The sequence below is a fragment of the Emys orbicularis genome, chromosome 18 (assembly GCF_028017835.1).
Source record: "Emys orbicularis isolate rEmyOrb1 chromosome 18, rEmyOrb1.hap1, whole genome shotgun sequence".
Taxonomy (NCBI): Eukaryota; Metazoa; Chordata; order Testudines; family Emydidae; genus Emys; species Emys orbicularis.
Window position 1 is genome coordinate 18,109,798 of NC_088700.1, and position 22,348 is coordinate 18,132,145.

At 45.7% G+C, this 22,348-nt stretch overlaps 1 protein-coding gene across 1 annotated transcript; it reads left to right on the forward strand.

Moving 5' to 3' along the window:
- The first annotated feature begins 231 nt into the window (after nt 1–231).
- TNFSF15 (TNF superfamily member 15) lies at nt 232–22,111 on the forward strand. The gene is made up of 4 exons (XM_065418949.1): nt 232–429; nt 13,006–13,057; nt 15,413–15,454; nt 21,684–22,111. The coding sequence occupies exons 1-4, from the start codon at nt 232–234 to the stop codon at nt 22,109–22,111; spliced, it is 720 nt and encodes a 239-aa protein (XP_065275021.1).
- The last annotated feature ends 237 nt before the right edge of the window (nt 22,112–22,348 follow it).

The following is a 22,348-nucleotide window of genomic DNA, read 5'->3' on the forward strand; positions in this document are numbered from 1 at the left end:
CTCTCCAAGCTTAGCAAAAGTGGTGCTCTGTCTGTCTCCCTGAACTGGATTTCTATGTAGGCGGTGCATTCCATGGGAGGGAGGGTGCATGTGTGTGTAGGGGGGCAGAGCCATCCCACACTCAAGTGAGCTCTTATTTAATGGGGGTCTCCATGCAGGACAGCAAGCAGAAGAGATTTTCCTCCTCCCAGATTCTATTCAGAGAGAGAGGTGCACAAGCCAGTCAAAGGCATGCCACACATTGCTGAAATATCCCTGGAGGAAGCAGTTCATATGACCAATCAAGAATCCGGAATGGGTGTCAGGGAGGATCTGAAGAAAATACGCTGTGCTGTGGTTTTTTGCTTGCTGTCTGTTCTAGTCCTGGCATTACCCACAACCTATCTGCTGGTTGGAAATCTCAGAGCCCATAAATCTGGCCCGGCTCAGGTAAGAAAGTGCCATTTCTTGGTGATCTTAAGGAAAGGTTAAGAAAAAGAGAAGAGAGTTTCTTTAAATATTTGGGTTTGGAGAAAGAGTTTGTGGCTTCTTGCTTTATGGATTTGCAATTTTAAGGAAGAATGTTAAACAAACGTACTGTTTCTTGCTTGCTTGCTTGCTTTTTCTTTCTTTCATGCACACAGTGAGGAAGGAGGAGGAAATGTTTTTTAATAGGCAGATTTTTCTCCATTTCTCTTCCTTGAGTCGAATAGGGTCAGAAGAGCAGGAACAATATTAAATCCTAACTGGCAGACTAAAGAAAACTCTATGGTCCAGCTCCTCAGCTAGTGTAAATTGCTGGTCGTGCCATTGAATTCAGCTGGGGATCTGGCTGACCATCTCCGTTCCCCCTTTTTCTGGTTCAAGCTGAGAGCTCTCTCGTCTCTCATTGCAGGCTGAAAGGACCCTATTTCACCAGCCACCTGCTAAATGTCATTCGTGTGTCCATCCCTCTATGTGTGGGTTGTGTTTGTGTCAAATACCCATATATGTGTGTGTGTGTGTGTGTGTGTGTGTGTATCAGATGGGTGAGAACTACCCATTTCAGCTCCAGAGTCGCATGTGAATTCAGATTTCCCTGAGATTTGGGATGCTTACATATGAGGGTCCAGTCTGGGCTAATTATTGAGAGTGACCCTAATCCCAACATTCAAATCCTCATCTAACTCCTGATCAAAAGTTTTCCAATGTTCAGGAGCATTGGATTCAGGGGACAGTTTCAGGTCTATCTCTAACAAACAGCTGGACATCTATCTCCACATGCATACCTCTGTAGGTATTTGTCTTTAAACCCTAGGCTGCTGGCATCCACAGCAGCTTTTTAAGCAGGTGCATATTCCCCCTGATGTCAATGGGATTACCCACCTGCTTAAAGGTAAGCAGATGTCTGATTGTTTGCAGGAGCGAGACCTTAATGAATTTCAGCTTTATGCTTGAAATTCACTCTCTGCTAATTTGTATGAACAAAGTCTTAATTGAATGAATACTATGAACAACAATGATCAAGAGGCACTAATATGCTGAATACGAGCTTTATTTCTATTCTGGCAAACTTTTTGCCACTAGGTTTTTACACTCTTTGACATGCAGTTGTGTAGATATATGTACAAACACACACACCGTGAAATCAGAGCTAGGGGCTTATTTCTAATACATACAGTTCTTGGTCAAAGACTTTATAATCTCTCCAGGGTGTCAAACACAATATTAGTTCTAGACCCTCTTTACTTACTGTGTTTGCTGGTTGCTTAGATGAATGCTTAAGGCAGATTTCCTATTTATATCCACATCTGTACAATGTGTGTGAGTGCATGTTTGTATACGGAGAAGCAGTTTTATACTGCTTAAAAACACGCAACTCTTAAATCAGCAGTTCTCTTTCCGGCTTTCACTTTGACTCACTATGTGGCCTCGTGACTTTGGCAAGTCACTGAACCTCTCAATGCCTCTCACTGTCTGCTGTAGTGGTTTCTATAGTGCCCATTACTGTAATAATTACTTAGCACAACATTACTTGGCACGACACCTTACACTGAATTCTGAATGGGTGGACTTCTGTATCTGGGCAGAGTTTACTGCTGACTTTAGTCCCTATAATGTCCGCCTATCAGTGCAGGGACTGTGTCCTTCTATATATTTGTACAGCACCTAGCACAATGGGGGTCCAGATCCTGGTCGGGGCCTCTACATGCTACCACAACTGAAATAATAAAATAATCTGTCAAATGAGATTAATACTTACCTGGCTCACAGGTGTGTTGTAAAGGTTAATGAAGTAATGCTGGTGAATGCCTCTGGGATCTTCAGATAGAAGGTGCTTTGTAAGCGTTAAGGATTGCTTCATTCTGGACAATATTATTATAATAATATAATAATATAATTATTATTTATACATGTACATGAAAGGAAATTAATGCATGTCTCTTGATATTACTCTAAAAACTGGCTGTTATGATCAAATGAAAATCCCAGTAGGCAAAAGTAAAAAATCATCATAGCTGGAAATGTGTCATCTGTCTCTGCCAAGTGGAGTGGGCGGAACATACTTATCCTGCTAAATTATTTACTACACCCAATAAACCTTTCACTTGCTCCACTGAGAACTGAGTCAGTCAGCAGTGACTAGCAGCCGTGAAATAGTTATGGGTGTGTTTGACTTTCCTTGAGAACTTTCTTCTCATGCTCCAAAAACCAGTGCTCTGAACTGAATTTGGGCTCCTCGTATGTGCCTCATCCTGTAGCCATTACTCATAGGAGCAGCTCCTTTCATTCCAATTGGAATGCTATCAGACAAAGTCTTTTCTTTTCTAAACAATTTAAAAAAAAACAAAAAACAGAAAAATCCCTTTTGATCTAATTAATTCCCATTGGTCTTTTAAAAATTTCAGATTGTGCTGGTTAAGGGCATCTTTTTGTCAGACCACTCTCCATCATAATTAGCAGTCCCAACTGAGAAGAAAAGGAGTGAAGGCTAAATGGTGGTTGGATCTCTTAGAAGGGAGCGAGAGCCCCTGCCTATCCCCAACCACTTACAGTTCTGCACAGGTTCCCTTGACCTTGGGTCTGGGCATGTAGGAATAAGCTGAAGCTGTGTTCCCACTGATTGCCCCTGAAAGCAGGTGGACAGATAGGAATCAGCAGTGGCCGCATAATTGCTTGCTGCCCTCTCAAGCAGATTGGTGATGAGGAGACCAGTGGAGAGGACAATGGGAAGAGCCTGCTCTCTGCTCCACAACAGTGCTGGGTTGCTTGGCTGAGCTGGCCTGAGGGCGTGCGTGCATTTTTTGCCATGTTATAAGCTAGCAGTAACTCTTTTCCCTCAGGAGCTAGAGGGAAGTGCGTGAGGGAGTTGTGCCACAAAGGAGTGTCTCTCCTAGGTCTTCTGCAGGGCTGGTGCAGATTACATGCCACCCCTCGCGCATGCATGTGCCTAAAGTCATATTCCAGCCCGAGACAAGCTTAGACTGTTGCCTGATCTTTAGAGGCAGCCCTTCTGGGATAGAGCACATGATAGGGACAACATGGGCAAACCGGAAATTCTGCTTTCCTCATTGTATTGCACCTGGTCTGTGTAGAACTATGGGGTTCACGCTCCAGAGCTTCCTGCCTGCCTTCCACCATCAACACCCACCCGCTTTTCAAAATAACAGATACTTCTTTTGTGCTCTAATTCTGAAACAACTGTACCGCTGTCCCTTAGCGGTGTGGTGGCTTCAACAACACATTTGTTTCCCTGGCCAAATTCCATTTCATTGAGTTTATTTAGAATATAACTTGAGCACACAGTTCCTGCCCTAGAGCGGACTAGTGGAGTGACACAGCAGCTAGGAATGTGTAGGTTGCTGCCTTATCAGTCTTCTCAGTTAATCTTCTGTAAATGGGTAGCAAAGTCTTAATTGCTGTTCTTTGCACTTAACTCTCATTGATGGCATTGAGATTTGGACAGGTGTGTCAAAGGCGTCCTGAGGCAGGCAGAATCAAGTTTAGAGGGAAATTCACCCAAATGGAGAAGGGACAAGGGTCTGCAGCCCACTTTGAACTCAAGTGGCGACTGTGGGAGTGGGCTGCAGCAGTGCAGACGGGCCTCCAAAGCCGCCAGCTGTGGCATGGATCTCTCCATGCCAGATCTGCACTGGCCAGCAGGGAGGCCAGTGATGAGGGTCAAAAGAGGAGCCGAAAGGAACCACATTTATGCAAAGCCAATGGCCTCAACATACTGTGCAAGTGGCCGAGGGAGGCTGAATCAGCTACCCAGTACCCCAGTACATAGGCTGGAGGAACGGCTGTGGGTGGGCTGAGGAGAAGCCTCACATCCTGGCCCCAGGTGTGTGGTTTTCACCTCCCAAACTTTGCCTGCATTATCACCACTGCCCAACTGGATAGTAATGACTCCAGCTTTACGCAGGTATCATGCATTTCCCTTGGGGCCCGATCCAACTCCCATGAAAGTCAGTGAGTCTATTGATTGGCTTACATGGGAGTCGGATCAGGTCCTTACAGCACAGGTCAAGCTTAGGCAATATTCCATGCCTGGAAATGACACAAAATAAATTTGGTGCATATATTATATCAGGAAGAGGAGGTGGATGAGGCATTTCTAGAACAAATAAAAGAAATATCCAAAACATGAGATCTGGTAGCAATAGGGGACTTTAACAACCCGACAACTGTTGGAAAAGTAATACGGCAAAACACAAACTCTCCAGTAAGTTCTTGGCATGTATTGTGGGCAATTTTTGTTCCGGACAGTGGAGGAAGTCACCAAGGGGACAGGTGTTTTAGACTTGATTCTGACTAACAGGGAGAAATTGGTAGCGAATCTGAAGATGGAAGGCAATTTGGGTGACAGTGACCATGAAGTGACAGATTTCATTATTCTAAAGAAAGGAAGGAGTGAGCACAGCAGAATTAGGATAATGGACTTCAGAAAAAAACAGACTTTAACAAACTCAGAGAACTGATAGGGAAGGTCCCATGGGAAGACAGTCTAGCAGAAAAAGAAGTTTAGGAGAGTTGTCAGTTTCTTAAGGAGACAATATTAAGGGCACAATTGCAAACTATTCCAATGTGAAGGAAAGATAGAACCATATTGGCCCCTTCCTATTCTTCCTATCAGGAGCATTTTAATGACCCCCAAATCAAAAATGAATCCTACAAAAAGTGGAAATATGGACAGTTGCTAAGAAGGCTTACAAAAGAATAGCCCAAGCATATAGGAACAAAATCAGAAAGGCTAAGGCACAAAATGAGTTATACCTAGCAAAGGATATAAAAGGCAATAAGAGGAGGTTCTTTGAATACATTAGAAGCAAGAGATACACAAAGGAACATGTAGGTCCTTTATTTAGAGGAGAAGGAGTGCTAATAACTGATGACATTGAGAAAGTTGAAAAGGTGTTTAATGCCCATTTTGCTTCCGTTTTCACTGAAAAGTTTAATGCTGACCAGATACTCAACAGAATTAATATTACCAGCAAGAGGGAAGGCATACAAAGCAAAATAGGGAAACAACAGGTTAAGAAAATTTAGATAAGTTAGATGTATTCAAGTTAGATGAAATCCATCCTAGGATACTTAAGGAACTAGCTGAAGCAATTTCAGAACCATTAGCAATTACCTTCAAGAACTCCTGGTAAATGGGTGAGGTCCTAGAAGAGTGAAGAAGGGCAAATATAATAACTATCTTTAAAAGGGGAACCAAGAGGATCATGGGAATTATAGGCCAGTCAGCCTGACTGGTCAGTATCAGAAAAGATACTGGAACAAATTATTAAACAGTTTGTATGCACCTGGAGGATAATAAGGAATAGCCAGCATGGATTTGTCAAAAACAAATCATGCCAAACCAACCTAAATTCCTTCTTTTTCAGGATTATCGGCCTAGTGGTTCCAAGGGAAGCAGTAGATGTGATATATATCTTGATGTTAGTAAGGCTTTTGAGACAGCCCTGCATGATATTCTCATAAGCACACTAGGGAAAAGTGATCTAGATGAAATTACTGTAAGGTGGCTGCACGACTGGTTGAAAGACAGGACTCAAGGAATAATTATCAATGGTTCGCTGTCCAAGTGGGAGGGTGTACCTAGTGGGGTCCCACAGGGATCAGTCCTGGGTCTGGTACTATTCAATATTTACATTAATGAGTTGGAAATGGAGCGCAGAGCACACTCATAAAATTTGCAGATGACACCAAGCTGGGAGGAGTTGAAAGCACTTTGGAGGACAGGATTAGAATTTAAAACAACCTTGACAAATTGGATAATTGGTAGGAAATCAACCAGATGAAATTAAATAAAGACAAGGGCAAAGTACTGCCATTAGGAAGGAAAAGTCAAATGCATAACTACAAAATGGAGAATACCTGTCTAACGTGTAGTATTGCTGAAAAGGAACTGTGGGTTACAGTGGATCACAAATTGAATATGAGTCAACAATGTGATGCAGTTGCAAAAAAGGATAATATCATTGTGGGGTTTATTAACAGGAATGTTGTATGTAAGACACAGGAGGTAACTGTCCTGCACTACTCAGCACTGGTGAGGCCTCAGCTGGAGTACTTTGTCCAATTCTGCGTGCCACACTTTAGGAAAGATGCGGACAAACTGCAGAGTCCAGAGGGCAGCGACAGAAATGATGAAAGGTTTAGAAAACCTGACCTATGAGGAAAGGGTAAAAAACACATATTTAGTCTTGAGACGAGAAGGCTGGGGCGGGGGACACCTGATGACAGTCTTCAGATATGTTAAGGGCTGTTATAAAGAAGACGGTGATCAATTGTTCTCCATGTCCAGTGAAGGTAGACCAAGAAGTAATGGGCTTAATCTTCAGCAAGGGAGATTAAGGTTAGATATTAGGAAAAACGTTCTACATATAAGGGTAGTTAAACTCTGGAACAGGCTTCCAAGGGAGCTTGTGGAATCCCCATCATTAGAGGTCTTTAAGGGGTGGCCTAGGTATACTTGGTCTTGCCTCAGGACCGGGGGCTGGACTTGATGGCTTCTTGAGGTCCTTTCCAGCCTTGCATGTCTATGATTACCCATGCATTTGCACTCATATGCACACCCATATAACACGCACAGAATCTGGCCCCAAAAAGGCTTTTTCTCTTCTTGTGTAAAGAGCAAGAGAGACGGATGTGATCTGAACACAGCTGCATATTAATCTTTATGACCCCACCATTCCTAACTATTTTACTGCATTCAGGTTTGTAATGTTGACACCCCCTTTCAAAAGGGTACAATAAAACAAGATGTGTGGGAGGGGGATCTTTAGCTGTTTTCTTTTTATTTAAATGTTAAACGTTTATAAATGGTACTTTTGGACACTTTTGGAATTGAAAGCCTGTGGCAGCTTTTTGCATACCACAGTCTTCACAGGAACTAACGCTGCCATTTCATAGAATCATAGGACTGGAAGGGACCTCGAGAGGTCATCTAGTCCAGTCCCCTGCACTCATGGTGGGACTAAGTATTATCTAGACCATTCCTGACAGGTGTTTCTCTAATCTGCTCTTAAAAATTTCCAATGATGGAGATTCCACAAACGCCCTAGGCAATTTATTCCAGTGCTTAACCACTCTAACAGGAAGTTTTTCTTAATGTCCAACCTAAACCTCCCTTGCTGCAATTTAAGCCCATTGCTTCTTGTCCTATCCTCACAGATTAAAGAGAACAATTTTTTCCCCTCCTCCTTGTAACAACCTGTTATGTACTTGAAAACTGTTGTCATGTCCCCTCTCAGTCTTCTCTTCTCCAGACTAAACAAACCCATTTTTTTCAATCTTCCCTCATAGCTCATGTTTTCTAGACCTTTAATCATTTTTGTTGCTCTTCTCTAGACTTTCTCCAATTTGTCCAAATCTTTCCTGAAATGTGGTGCCCAGAACTGGACACAATACTCTAGTTGAGGCCTAATCAGCTCTATTCGGGAGATCCTTGTCTTCCAATCAGCTCTGGGGTGGGATTTTTCAGAAACACACAAGGCTGGTTTAACTGTGTTCCCATTGCAATCAATGGGCGTTTTTCCACAGACTTCAGTGGCAGCATGGTTAGGGTGATGCCGAGGACTTCTGAAAAATACCAACCTAATCAAGAATGGGGAATAAGAAACCTCTCCAGTATAATTTTTAAAAGGACTAATTTTTAAAAGTATTTCATTATGGGGTCTATAAATGATACCTCCTTATTGTATGAAAATACAGCTTGTATTTAAATAGCATCTTTCAGCCTAACTGATCTTTACTAAGCAGTATATACATGAACAAACTATTCAAAAGAACTAGCACTTTTCATCATATGATTTCAAAGCAAGTCAATATCATTATCCCCATTTCACAGTTAGGGAAACCGAGGCAGAAATAAGGGAAGTGATTTGCCCAAGGTCACCCAGCAGGCCACTAGCACAGCCAGAAATAGAACCTAGATTTCCTGAGTCCCAACCAAGTGTTCTATCCACTAGGCACCACTGCTTCTCTTCTCCATGTTATTCACATTGGGGATCCCCCCCTCGGAAAACTAAAACTTTTGGCCTAAAATAGAAATTGTTTTGATTTTCAGCCAAACATATTTCAGTTGTTAGCCATTCCCCTCCCCCCCACACACAGTTTTTGTCCCAAAACCACTCTACGTTTCTGACAAAAAGTCAAAACTTTTCAGGGAAACGATCAGCTCTAATTAAATCTCGAGGGTTCCGCTTTTGTAAGGTTCTTGAGCAAACTACATAAGCAGGGATCTCACTTTGAGCATGTAGTCCCACTGAAGTCAATAAATAGAGCTGTTCACATGCTTAAAGTTAGGTGTGTGCTGAAGTATCTTGCTGAATCGGGGCCGAACACAGCTTTGTTATGGCATATGTAACTACCTTGACATTTAAGTGATTAAAATGGTCATTAATGTCCATTTTATGGGGGAGGAACGTTCCCAGCGGAATTCCCGCACTATGGCCTTGTAAAGTCCCTCCAGGGAAATGACACATTCAGCTGACCGTGATGCTGCGCATTGCATCATAAATTACAATTGTATTCAAACATCCCAGCAATCTTGTGAGCTCTTGCAGACCATGCAATATGCAGGACCGAGCAGCTGCCCCATCTCAAACAGTTCAAGGTCAACCTGAGTAGGGGAGTTCTTCCTGATTCCTTCCTATCTTGCAGACTGTGCCCTGCAGCTTTCACAAGGGTCTTTTAGATCATGCTGCTCTGCTGGGGGGCATGACGGGAAGGCAGGGGCAGAGGCGGAGTAGCTGGGGAAGGGATGGAATTTTCTGTTGCAATGTTTTTCTTTTCTATGTAATTTAACTATTGGGAAATTACCATTTTATAAGTGGTTTAGCTGTCTCCTGACCTAGACCACACACGCCCCTCAGCTTTGGGCATCAGTTTTAAAATCTGAAGCCTCAATGCAGCACACACCAGGTTCAACTCAATTCAAGGCAACTTGTGCCTGTATTTCCCCTCAGTGGTGCAGCAAGGGCCCCCACTCTCAGGCTTCCAGCTCCCCAGCTGTTGCCTTTTTGGGGGGGGGGGGCGGAGAGGCATGTCTCACTCCCTTCTGAGCAGGGTATTTCCAGGCTGCACAGTTGCCTGCCTTCACTTTGTTATTCTCAGCAGACACCGGCTGCCCCAGCACGTGCTGGCTTTCTGTTCAGGGACTGATAACAGAGCGATTGTCCGCAGTTATAAGTTGACAGGCAGTTCTTTCTAATACAAGCCTATTTTATTCTTAAGGTAAAAGCACTACAGAGAAAACCGTTACAAAAAAAAAAAAAGAAAAAAGCCCCTACACCAATGCTAATAAGCTTAGCAGACATCACCCCAATTCGAACATGATATCTGGCCGGAGCAGTCCTTCAGCACCACACCCAAGGGATTTCCTTTGTGGTCTCAAATTCATCACAGCCTCAGCTCAGAACTAGCCCATTCATAACATGTTTAGTTCCAGTGACCAGATGTCCCGATTTTATAGGGACAGTCCCGATTTTGGGGGCTTTTTCTTATATAGGCACCTATTACCCCCCACCCCTGTCCCAATTTTTTACATTTGCTATCTGGTCACCCTATGTTTAGTCCACCCTGTATACTGTTTAGGCGTCTTTGATCTGGAGTTTCCTAGAGCAGGTAATAAATATACAGTAGCTTCTCCTCAGGAAGGTATAGCTTCAAAAGGGTGGATTAGAGGTGGGTCATTTGCATTTCCTTTGCCCCCAGGTACTTCCTAGGAAATCCATTTCACAGGTATTGTTTCAAAAAGCCCTTTGAAGTTCCTAATACCTTCCAGACATTGCATTAGTGAGTCAACCTCCTAGAGAAGGTACAAACATACAATTCCACAATAACACAGACACAACTGCATTTTTAAAACAATGGACCCCAAAGCTGTTAAAACTAATTCAGCGAGGTTTAACTTAATTCAGTAAAGTTAATTCAGGATATTGTCCGTCTGCCACAAAGCTAACTCAGCCATTCATTCACCTTTTGCCCATAGAGTCATAGAAGCGTAGGACTGGAAGGGACCTTGAGAAGTCATCTAGTTCAGTCCCCTGCACTCCTAGCATGACTAAGTATTATCTAGACCATGTTGGCATGCAGCATGTGTCCTGTTCCCCCAGAAGCAGCTGGTGGGTGGGTGCGTGTGAGAGAGAGAGAGAGAGAGAGAGAGAGAAATAATCCAAGCTGGATAATATATGTATATACACATTAAATATTATCACTGTTTTCTAGTAGTAATTGTCATTGGCCAGATCTTCAGCTGGAGTTAATCAGCAGAGCTCCATTGAAACCCATTTACAATGAAATCTACTCTGATTTACACCGAGTGAGAGTCTGGTCCCCAAAGTGCATAAGCATACAACATAAGTAGGCTCCCAGCAGACTCTGTACTGCAGGGGTTCTCGCACTTTTGCCTAGCCCTCATTTTAACAGAGCGAGTTGGGTCAGCACCTCAGCTGCTGTAAATCAGTGTATTACACTGATTCACACCAGCTGATGATCTAGCTGATTGTTGTCTCCTGGACACCTGCTCTCCCTTTCATTATTGCATAGGCCGCCTTTTTTGCCATTTCTGTAGCAGCTACTGGAATTGGGGAGAAATAATATTAGAAGAGTCTTTAATGTAGACAGGGCCGGCCCCAGCTTTTTTGCCGCCCCAAGCGGCGAAGCAAAAAAAAAAAAAAAGATAAAGCCGATTGGCGGCACTTCTGCGGCAGCTCAGTCACGCCGCTTCATTCTTTGGCGGCAATTCGGCGGCAGCTGAAAGAGGAAGAGAGGGACTGAGGGACCCGCCGCCGAATTGCCGCTGAAGACCCGGACATGCCGCCCCTTCCCATTGGCCACCCCAAGCACCTGCTTCCTTCGCTGGTGCCTGGAGCCGGCTCTGAGTGTAGAGTGCAGGCAGAAGCAATGTGTTGATGCAGTTTAGCAGCTGGAAACAAGAAGAGTCAGCATCATCTGAGCTGGTTCTCCGTAGACCATCAGCAAATGCTCCGCTGTTTGAGAACCACTGTAAGTATTGTATCAGAGGGGTAGCCGTGTTAGTCTGGATCTTTAAAATGCATCAGAGAGTCCTGTGGCACCTTTAAGACTAACAGATGTATTGGAGCATAAGCTTTCGTGGGTGAATGCCCACTCATGCATCCGACGAAGTGGGCATTCACCCACGAAAGCTTATGCTCCAATACATCTGTTAGTCTTAAAGGTGCCACAGGACTCTCTGTTGCTTTGTAAGTATTGTATGCCTCTAGGCACTGCTATTAAGGTTTGGGGCGGGGGGGTGCACATGCACAAACTGTAGACCAGATCCTCAATCAGCCTAGCTCCATTGGCTTCAAAATTATGCTGATTTATATCACCTGAGAATCTGGCTGATAAGAACCAAAGTCTTGCAAGAATGCATGCACTCTTGTGGGTTTGAATCGGAAAAGCGAACACCATTGGCAGGACTGGCAAGTGGTAACCGCCCTTCCTGCTGCTTTGCATAAATGCTTTTTGTATTTGGCACTGACCGAGTCAATATTATGTTGCAATATTTGCTGTGTGAGTCTGAATGCCCGTCACAGGGACTCTGGCTCTCAGATAGAGAGTGTGATTTAGCAAGTGATTAAAAAAACAAAACTGACCTTTCCTCTGTCAAGTGCTTGTTTACTTGCAAGGTTAGTTCTCTGCCACTGAGAGTTCTCGGCTCCTTTTCGTTACTGATCTGTCTTTCACACAAACTCTTTCCCCAGTGCCTTAGAGAATGAAACGATAGAGTTACAGATTCACACAATAAAGAGCAGAGGGAGAGAGAAATTGCAAGGTACAGAAGTAAGGGAGAAATTATGGGGCAGATCCTCGGCTGCTGTACATCAATGTACCCCTGTTCAGAGGAGGTATGCTACCAGCTGAGGATCAGGCCCACTATGTTTTCAGATAAGAAAGAGTCAGGGTCAGATCCTGGCTTCCAGCTCTAACCTCTGTGCATTGTTTCACCTCTGCATGACTGGCTCCCCTCCCTGATGTGTAGGAGATGTTCAGTGGTAGGCTGGGGATGGGAGGGAGTGGGGCTGGATGGAGTTGTGCTCCACACTCCCTGGTTGGCAGAACTGTCCCCAGATGACTGCTCCGTGTGGCATAACTTAGAGTAGCCCTTAGGCCTTCCTGAGTTATTCTATGGGCCATTTCAGGCTCTGGTTGAGCCAGGAAGCAGGAAGATGCCTTGGAAGTAATGTTCTCCCATCCCAGGTCCCATGCTTAGCACAGATCGGCCAGACCCGGGAATCTGGCCTGTGTGTGTGAGGCAGAGGGATATTGGAAGGCGGTTTCAAACTAACAGGAGCTGCGGAGGAGAAGGCTCTTGCACCAACAACCAAAGCTACTTTGGGGCTTGTACTTCAGGCTCAGTTCAGCTGTAAACAAATATTGCTGCTTCTTCTGTCTCCTGAGGCAATTGTCAAAGGCTTTGATAGACGCTTTTGTTGCAAATATTACATACTCCATGATTTGTCTTGTCTCAATCAACTGAACACTAACTGCTTGTGAATCTATTCACAGGTTGCAGATGAAAGCATGTCTAGATTCCTAAAGCAACAGACATCACCTATTTGTAAGTTTGCCAGTCCTTTCCTTCTTCTATAAAAGCTTCTGTTCACTCATGTGTCCAGGTGGGGTGGTACCTGCTATTGCAAATTCCTCACGGCAGCTAAGTGTAGGAGCAGTACTGAATGGCAGTGTTTTTGTAACTGGGTCAGCCCCAGGATATTAGAGACAGGGTGGGTGAGGTAATATCTTGAAAGAGTTGCTCTCTCACCAAGGAAGTTGGTCCAATGAAAGATATTACCTCACCCTCCTTCTCTTTCCACTATACGGAAATGCACTTTCCCAGGGCTATCAAATAGAGACAGCTGCCTTCTCTACTAACAACTAAGTAGGTCCCAGGATTCCAAGGGGTTAAAATGCCCATGTGTAACTGTAACACCCACAAACCCTGCCGCGTCCGCAGGTTCAGGCGATCGCGGCTCCCACTGGCCACGGTTCGCTGCTCCAGGCCAATGGGGGCTGCAGGAAGCCGTGCGGGCCGAGGGACGTGCTGGCCGCCCTTCAGACGCGGCAGTTAAACAAACCGGCCCGGCCTGCCCGGGGCTTTCCCTGAACAAGCGGCAGCCCTAGTTTGAGAACCACTGCTCTAGTCTATAGCAGGAAATAGTCCAGCATCCACAAGGAACCAGAATTGGGGGCCGCAGGGTGTACATGTGGCTTAAAGCTACCTTTGCAAACCCTCTCCTGAGCACAGCTCATCTGCAATGCTATGGGCTAAATCCTCTTGCGGCACACGCTCCTGCAATCCCATCAAAGTCCCTGGAAGTTTGGGCAGGGTTAGAGCTGAAGGGTTGGGCCGAGAGTGAAGGTTTGAGTCAATAGAAAATATAAATGAAGGGAAAGGCTCGGGGTAGATAACAATCTATATCTGAATCTACTTCCCTGTACGGTGTTATCTGTGGATATGTATTAGCAGGAGTGTTGTAAGCAAGACACGAGAAGTAATTCTTCCGCTCTACTCCGTGCTAATTAGGCCTCAACTGGAGTATTGTGTCCAGTTCTGGGCACCACATTTCAGGAAGGATGTGGAGAAATTGGAGAAAGTCCAGAGAAAAGTAACAAAAATGATTAAAGGTCTAGAAAACATGACCTCTGAGGGAAGATTGAAAAATTTTGGTTTGTTTAGTCTGGAGAAGAGACGACTGAGGGGGGCATGACAACAGTTTTCAAGTACATAAAAGGTTGTTACAAGGAGGAGGGAGAAAATTTGTTCTTCTTAACCTCTGAGGCTAGGACAAGAAGCAATGGGCTTAAATTGCAGCAAGGGTGGTTTAGGTTGGATATTAGGAAAAACTTCCTAACTGTCAGGCTGGTTAAGCACTGGAATAAATTGCCTAGGGAGTTTGTGGACTCTCCATCATTGGAGATTTTTAAGAGCAGGTTGGACAGACACCTGTCAGGGATGGTCTAGATAATACTTAGTCCTGCCTTGAGTGCAGGGGACTGGACGAGATGACCTCTCAAGGTCCCTTCCAGTCCTATGATTCTATGATATTAGTGCTGCTAAGGACTCTGTGCAGGGAAAATGTAGCTGCACGTGAAAGCCAACCCCAGCTTACTCTTGCTCTGTGGGCCAGACTCACAGGGGCCCTGTGGTCCCTTTCATGCCAGTGCAGCTGGTGCAAAGAAACCAAAGTCCACCATTCCCCCACCCACTCCTTTCAACATAGGAGGTCTATAGAGGCCTCCTCAGCAATGGTCACGCAGTGCAGGGAGTGTCAGGGAGAATCATAGGCAAGCGCTGGGCTGGAGGAGAGAGGTGTGGATGGGAGGCCAGGTGGGGAAGGAAGGGAGGAGGAGAGGGTGCGGCTGTGGCAGAGCCCAGGCAGGCTTGAGGAAGCAGTGGAGGGCTGGGGGGACAGAAAGATGGCATAAGAGGGGGAGTGGCTGGGTTGGTGCTGCACGCCCTGAATAAGGGATGTGCAGACTTCCTCCTCTGTGCATTGGTGTAGGGATAAACCTGCCCTGTGGCTTTTTGAGGACAATCTGACTATATTAGTATTGAAATGGCAGAACGACAAAGGATGCCCTGGTGCATGCTGAAATCTACTTCAAAGAAGAGGTTTTTGCTTTGCTTTTCGCGGGGGTGGGGAGGGGGAGGGCAGTGTTTGTTTTAAAAGGATTTGCCAAGTTCTCACAAGCCTTGCAGTGCAATTGACATGTCCTGGTGCTTGTTCAGTGATCGCATCAGCTGTCCAAAATTACATTCCTGCCTGCCACAAAAAAAAAAAAAAAAACCAGCCTAGACAAATAACTCGTAAAACAGACCCAGGCGGAAATGAAGAGGGACTGCACAGATTCTCTCTGTGAAGAATCAATCAGACTCGGATGTTTGCAAATGTTTTTTTTTTTTTAATTACAGCTTTAGTATCCAGTGCAGGAAAGCCAAGAGCACACCTGACAGGTAATGTAACTGTTCAAAAATAATATGCCTCCCTGGGTTGTTGTCACTAACATTTGCACTGCACAAAAGCTCAGCTCCAAAACGCACATGCCTGATGGAAACTGACAGTCAGACGTTGCAAGGCAGGAAATGTAGGGGAAAGAAAGTCATCTCCCGTTTACACTCTCTGGGCCAGAGCTCAAGCGGGTATCACTTGACTTAGCCTTACTGAGCTATGCTGATTTATACCAGGCGAGGATCTGGCCCTGTGTTCATACAGAGTGTCTGCAAAGCTGGGCACTTTATGAAAGATTCTCTTTATGGTTTTAAAAGGCTGCTTACAAAATGAACACTCGGGCTGGCAGCTGTTAGCAACTGCTAGAATTATCTTGGTGCTTAAATCAATGCCTGGTATTTTACTCTTCTGCTGTACTTAACGGGAATATTTAAACATAAAGGGCCTAGTTGTAGTCTCATCGTGATGTGAATCAGGAGTAACCCCACACCTGTCAGTCAATGGCGCTAGAGCAGTTTAAGGGACAGGAGAACCAGACCTTTAATATTCCATAAGCATCACAGTCTTTATTCTCTTCACTTACACCTTTTCCCCGTCAGTATAACTCCATTGACCAGCGTGTGCAAGAGGAGAATTAAGTTCAGTTGTGACTCTCCCGAGTCTGAGCAGTGCTGAGGATGGGGAGGTGCCGGGAGGTGTTATGCCTTTCTCAAGGGCAGGAGTGGGGGGTGTCACAAGCAATGGGAAAGGCTGAGGGAGCAGGCTGAAGGGTGCTCTTTGCTACGCCCTGCTTAACAGGTGTGGCCAGCATTACTCCCAGCCATGCCCTCATGGAGCTTGTCAGGTACATCTACTCTGCAATAAAAAACCCATGGCACCGACTCTCAGAGCCCGGGTCAATGGACTTGGGCACACAGGGCTTGGGCTATGGGGCTAAACACTGCAGTGGGCTCAGGCTCTGAGAACCAATCCCCTCTCCTCCCCACCATTGTGGGGTTTCAGATCCCAACCTCCAGCCCACGCCTGCACGTTGACACTGCAATTTTTAGCCCTGCAGCCCGAGCCCTCCAAGCTCAAGGCAGCTGACACGGGCCAGCCGCGGCCATGCGGAGGGTCTTTTATTGCAGTGTCAAGGTACCAGACCAGGGGATGATGCTTGGTTGCTCTGTAGATGGGCTGAGGGGCAAGGGACTCTCGGCATGCTCTAAACCCCTTCGTAGTACACCCTTTTGAGGGAGGGGCAGAACTGAGCTCTAAACTATTTCTACAGCCCCCAGATGAGAGAACCCAGGGGCAAGGACATAATGGGGAAAGTCAGTGGCAGAATGGCGGCTGGCACGGCTGTGATGGTTCGAGAACCTTGTGGACGACTTCCAAGTTCCACTCCCTTTCCCTCTGCCATGGCCTGACCCAGCGGAGGGGACTCTGGCCGTGATTCCAAAAAGCACTCAAAGCACACGAGTAACTTTAAGCATGCGGGTAACCCCATTGAAGTCAATGTGCAAAGTTGTGCATGTGCTTAAGCACGCCACTGAATCAGGGCCTAGGTTCCTATAGCTCTCAGTAGCAGGATTTTGCTCTCTGGGTTTGTCCTTAAGTTCCTGGCTAATGCTCGACTGTGTCTTTTGACCCTTTTCCATGCCTTTTACTAATAAGGCAAACCTTTCCAAATTTTTCAACACGACAGTGCAGATTTGCAGGAGAACAAGGTCCCATTCATTGATAAAACAGTCATTTGTGGTGCACAGCCAGTGTGACATAGTAGCAAGAGACACTAGGCAAGAGACAGCCCCTCCTGCATGACTGCTGGCTCAGAAGATAAGACTGTAGCTCTGTACTCCTGATTAATTAACTTCAAACGCTTGTGTGATGTTCTCTTTACTTCAGGGAGCCACCCAACAGTTGAATAAAGTTTCTTTCAATCCCTTGAATTTACAAAATCTAGCTGGAAATCACCAAAGATTTCTGGTCCTCCTTGATCTGCCGTTTGGGCACATTCACTAGATTGTACCTCCAAGTAGAGAGGAACAAGAAAAGGAAAATGACAAATATGTTTTCCTGTCTGTTTCGAAGCTCTGGGAAAGTTTGATTTGAGCCATAGGGTCTGTTCTTATTTTTCCTGTCCCTAATCTCTACCCTTGTCACTGAAAGTGCATTCATAGAATATCAGAGTTGGAAGGGACCTCAGGAGGTCATCTAGTCCAACCGACTGCTCAAAGCAGGACCAATCCCTAAATGGCCCCCTTAAGGATTGAACTCACAATCCTGGGTTTAGCAAGCCAATGCTCAAACCACTGAGCTATTGCACCCCCTTCATTCTGATCACTTTTGGGGGGGAGGAATGATAGTCACTACTAAATTGTTAACAACCAGCTATCACGGTGTGGTGGTATCTGAGCATTTCGCATTTCCCTAAGTCAGTTTAGGAAACGACTGTCCTGTTACTGGTTGGGAACAGCTGGCCTTTTAAGGGTGACCACTGAACTTCCAGAGCCTGATTTAGGCCACTTTGGTAACACACATTACAGTCACACTCACTTTATGATTGTCAAAGGGCTGGTCTACATTGAAAACTTACCTGGCATAGCTGTATCCGTCGGGAATGTGAAAAATCCACACCCCTAAGAGATGTAGTTATGCCAACCTAACCCCTGGTTTAGACAGAGCTAGGTCAATGGGAGAATTCTTCTGTTAACCTAACTAGCACTTCTTGGGGTGGTGGCTTAACTACAGTGATGATCTAGTGCTATAGTGAATAGAATCAGAATCATAGATTAGGGTTGGAAGAGACCTCAGGAGGTCATCTAGTCCAACCCCCTGCTCAAAGCAGGAACAACCCCAACTAAATCATCCCAGCCAGGGCTTTGTTAAGCCGGGCCTTAAAAACCTCTAAGGGTGGAGATTCCACCACCTCCCTAGGTAAAATACATATTTATACTTAAAATACTACAGCTGAGCTGCTGTGGCATTTTAAGCGTAAACACAGCCTCAGATAAATAAGAAAGAGGGCCTACCAGAGTCACATCTGTCCCCAGTAAATCCAGTTTAATTTTACAGATTCTGGGCCAGATTCTGAGGCTGCTTGGAGCTGCTACAGTAGCACAGAGGAGCTTTAAATTTGTCCTAAATACCAGGCACAGCTGATGTGGCGCACTCCAGTGTAGGGGCCATGCTAGGGAGCTGCATACATAGAGACCACTGCACTCCAGCATCCCCAGCTGCTGAATTAGCCCTCGGGGAGGGGAGGGGCTATTGCAAGGCCTAAGGCTGCTCTAATTCATACCAGGGTTTGAACACCCCGAGGAAGCCCTGGGGAAGTGTGAGGTAGCAGACAGCCATTTGCTTCCCCTAACCTCAGTTTCTATACAGCTGGAGCCAAAGATCTGAGAACACTCTTCCTTCCTTCCACGCCAGATGCTATTGCAATACTTGTCTTCCCCCACACATCTGTGTGCTTTACCTTTTTCTGGAGAAAAGTTAGAATGAACTAGAGCTCAAAATCCATTATTGCAGAGGCTACTTCCCGCCATCATAGCGTTATATTGCTCAGCGAATACGCCAGGCATTACGGCTCATTCTCCGCTTATGAATTACATATTACCAGAGGAGAAAAACAGTGCTAGCCAGTAGTTGCTGCAATGTTCTGGAAATGGGGTTTCAGACCAGATTGGGTAGGTTTACACAGCCTGGGGCAGTGAGTCTCCCAACCCAGGTCTGGACTAGCAGGGCTCATGCTAGTGCTCTAAAAAACTGTGGAGACAGTGCTTTGAAATTGTGACTTGGGCTGGAGTTTGGGCTCCGAAGCCCACCCCCCTGCCCAAGCTTCAGAGCCCAAGCCCTGACTGCAAAGCGCTGTCTACACGTATATTTGTAGAGTGCTATCACCTGCCCCGTTAGCCCATCTGTCGATGTGGGCTGGGAGGTTTGCTTCTGCAGGCTGTGTAGACCTACCTATTCTGAGCCCCCAGTACTTCCAGTGACGTTAACAGGAGCTGAGGCATCTCTCAGCCACACGCCCTTAATCCTGTTCCTCGTAGTAATTGTGTGTGATCTTGTTGCATCCCGTACCACACAGGGCATACTTAGCACTTAAGTCTGGAAGAATTCCAAAGTTTTTCTTTCCTGTACCTAATTCATCCACTTCCCCCAAAATTGAATGATATGGAAAGAGAGCAAACATTCAGTATTAACCCACGCTCACACAAAAGAAAAGGTCTCATCTCCTGGAAATCAGTTGCCTCTGTCTTGCTTGTTTGTTTATCAGTAGCCTTGTATGTTTCTTTTTATTGCCCACAGAAGTCAGATGTTTTACTTTTCTCAGCTGCCACTTTACCACAACAATTTTTTGTGACAAACACAGTTACTAGGAAAGCTGACTGCTGTTCCCCAGCAGAAATCACTCCTATAAATAAAATATAGGGCTCTTGTTTTCCTAGCTACTTGCCTGAGCTGTATTACAAATGGGGGAAGAGAGATGATCAAAACAGGAAGGGTAAAAGTCCCACTATGCCTCATCTCCTCCCTCCAAACTCTGCAAAAACCAGAACACGAGAATTGCCAGACAGAATCAGACCTGGGGTCCATCTGCTCCAGTGTGCTGTCTCTGACAGCAGCTGGCCCCAGCTGCTTCTGAGGAAGGTACAAGATACCCCACAGTAGGGAGATGTGGGATAATCTGCCCCCAATGGAAACCTCATCTGAACCCTTCATAGTTAGAGATAGGTTTAAGTCACAAAAATAGTTTTGTATGGGACACGCAAGGAGGATAATCTACCTAGATTCCACATGACTTTGGGACAGTGTTTGCAGGTGGAGTTGCCACCTACACCTCTACCCCGATATAATGCAACCTGATATAACACGAATTCGGATATAACGCGGTAAAGCAGTGCTCCGGTGGGGGCGGGCTGTGCACTCCGGCGGATCAAAGCAACGTCAATATAACGCGGTTTCACCTATAATGCAGTAAGATTTTTTGGCTCCCGAGGACAGCGTTATATCGGGGTAGAGGTGTATTTGGATTAGATTAACACCAAGGTGCTGATCATTTGTGGTCAGAAAAGATTCCATGTCACTTTTTCTCAAGGGCTGTCCTGCCTAAATATAAGTTAGGGTAATTATAGACTGAAGGGTCCCTTGGATATGGGGTGTCTCATTGATTACTGTCCTGCACCATTATGTACAGTTGCTGTAATCATTCACACAGGTGCCCCAGAGCTGGCTGCATTTTAGGATGATGTGTTGATATAGACCTGAAACTGGTGTGAAATGGTGCATTGGGCCTTGGGGGGGGCAAATCCTTCTACACACTGGAGTGAATTTCCCCCTTTGATGTGACCAGACTGCACCCTGAGGAAGGATTGTCTTGTGGGTAAGTGCTGGCCTAGAATTCAGGAGAGCTGAGCTTTAGTCTCAGTTTGCCAAAGACTTGCTGTGCGGCATCAGGTCTAATGACACCAAGTGGCTTAGTTCCTGGGTGCTCAAACTGAGACACCTTAAAGGGGCCCCGGCGTCCATTCTCTGAAAATTAGGTCCCTTTACAGCGTCTCAAGGTGGGCACCCAAAATGGCTAGTTGTGTTTGAAAATCTGGCCATAATCGCCCTGTGCCTCTGTTTTCCATATGTAAAATGGGAGTAATAATATTCCTTTCCTCTGACCCTTTGTTTGCCTTGTCTAGCTGGCCTGTAAGCTCTTTGGGGCAGATACTGTCTCTTAGGCCTGGTCTACACTGGACGGGGGATCGATCTAAGATACACAACTTCAGCTACAAGAATAGCATAGCTAAAGTCGACGTACCTTAGATCAACTTACCTCCCGTCCTCACGGCGCGGGATTGACGGCCGCGGCTCCCCCGTCAACTCCACTTCCGCCTCTCGCTCCGGTGGAGTTCCGGAGTCGACGGGGAGCACGTTCGGGGATCGATTTATTGCGTCTAGATGAGACGCGATAAATCGATCCCCAATAGAAAAATCGCTACCCACCGATCCAGCGGGTAGTGTGGACGTACCCTTACAGTGTGTATGTAGAGTGCTTATCCCAGTGGGGCTCTGATTTCATGTGGGGCCTCTGGGCACTACAGTAATACACATCAGAGTGAGCCCTTACTAAAGAGAATGTGCTGGCAGGTTGTTTTCTTTTGAAGGACTCCATCACCTGAGTTATGCTCACTGCCACACATCCTGCTTGAACAGGTGAACTAACTGATTTCTTTCCTTTCTCCTTTACCTCCTCAGTTAAGAAACAAGATATTTCTCCCCCGATGGGAAACCAGTTGCCAGTTCTCCAGTGGGAACACGAGCGAGGCTTAGCCTTCACCAAGAACAACATGAACTACACCAACAAGTCACTGATGATTCCAAAGGCCGGGGATTACTACATCTACTCTCAGGTCACTTTCCGAGGGCCCACTCCAAATCACAGTAAACCAGTTTCCATAACGCAGACCATCACCAAAGTCACGGACAGCTACCCTGAGCCTACCCAACTACTGACTGCCACCAAGACTCTGTGTGAGATGGGAAACAACTGGTTCCAGCCTATTTACTTAGGGGCAGTGCTTTTCATGGAGGAGGGGGACAGGCTGATGGTCAATGTTAGTGAAATCCAATGGGTGGATTACACTAAAGAAGACAAAACATTCTTTGGTGCTTTTTTACTGTAGGCTTCTGACAGCAACTGCTCCTAATTAGGGTCCTGAATCAAATGTATCACTAAAGTCACACAGGAGTTTTGCTAATGATTTTAGTGAGTGCAGGATCAGGGTGTCCTAGTGCCGAGCATCTGTGCTCTCAAAAGCAGTTTCCTTACCTGTATTCTCCTTCACCTGTGTGGCTGGGTGCCCATCATTATCCTTGGGGGGAGGAAAGTTGAATTAAACGACACATCACCAAATAGATCA

Excerpts from the sequence above, each read along its gene's own strand:
- TNFSF15 (XM_065418949.1), top strand. The coding sequence starts at position 232 with ATGCCACACATTGCTGAAATATCCCTGGAGGAAGCAGTTCATATGACC. Across the intron at positions 13,058-15,412 it reads GCAACAGACATCACCTATTT|CTTTAGTATCCAGTGCAGGA; the intron begins GTAAGTTTGCCA and ends TTTTAATTACAG. Across the intron at positions 15,455-21,683 it reads GCCAAGAGCACACCTGACAG|TTAAGAAACAAGATATTTCT; the intron begins GTAATGTAACTG and ends TTACCTCCTCAG.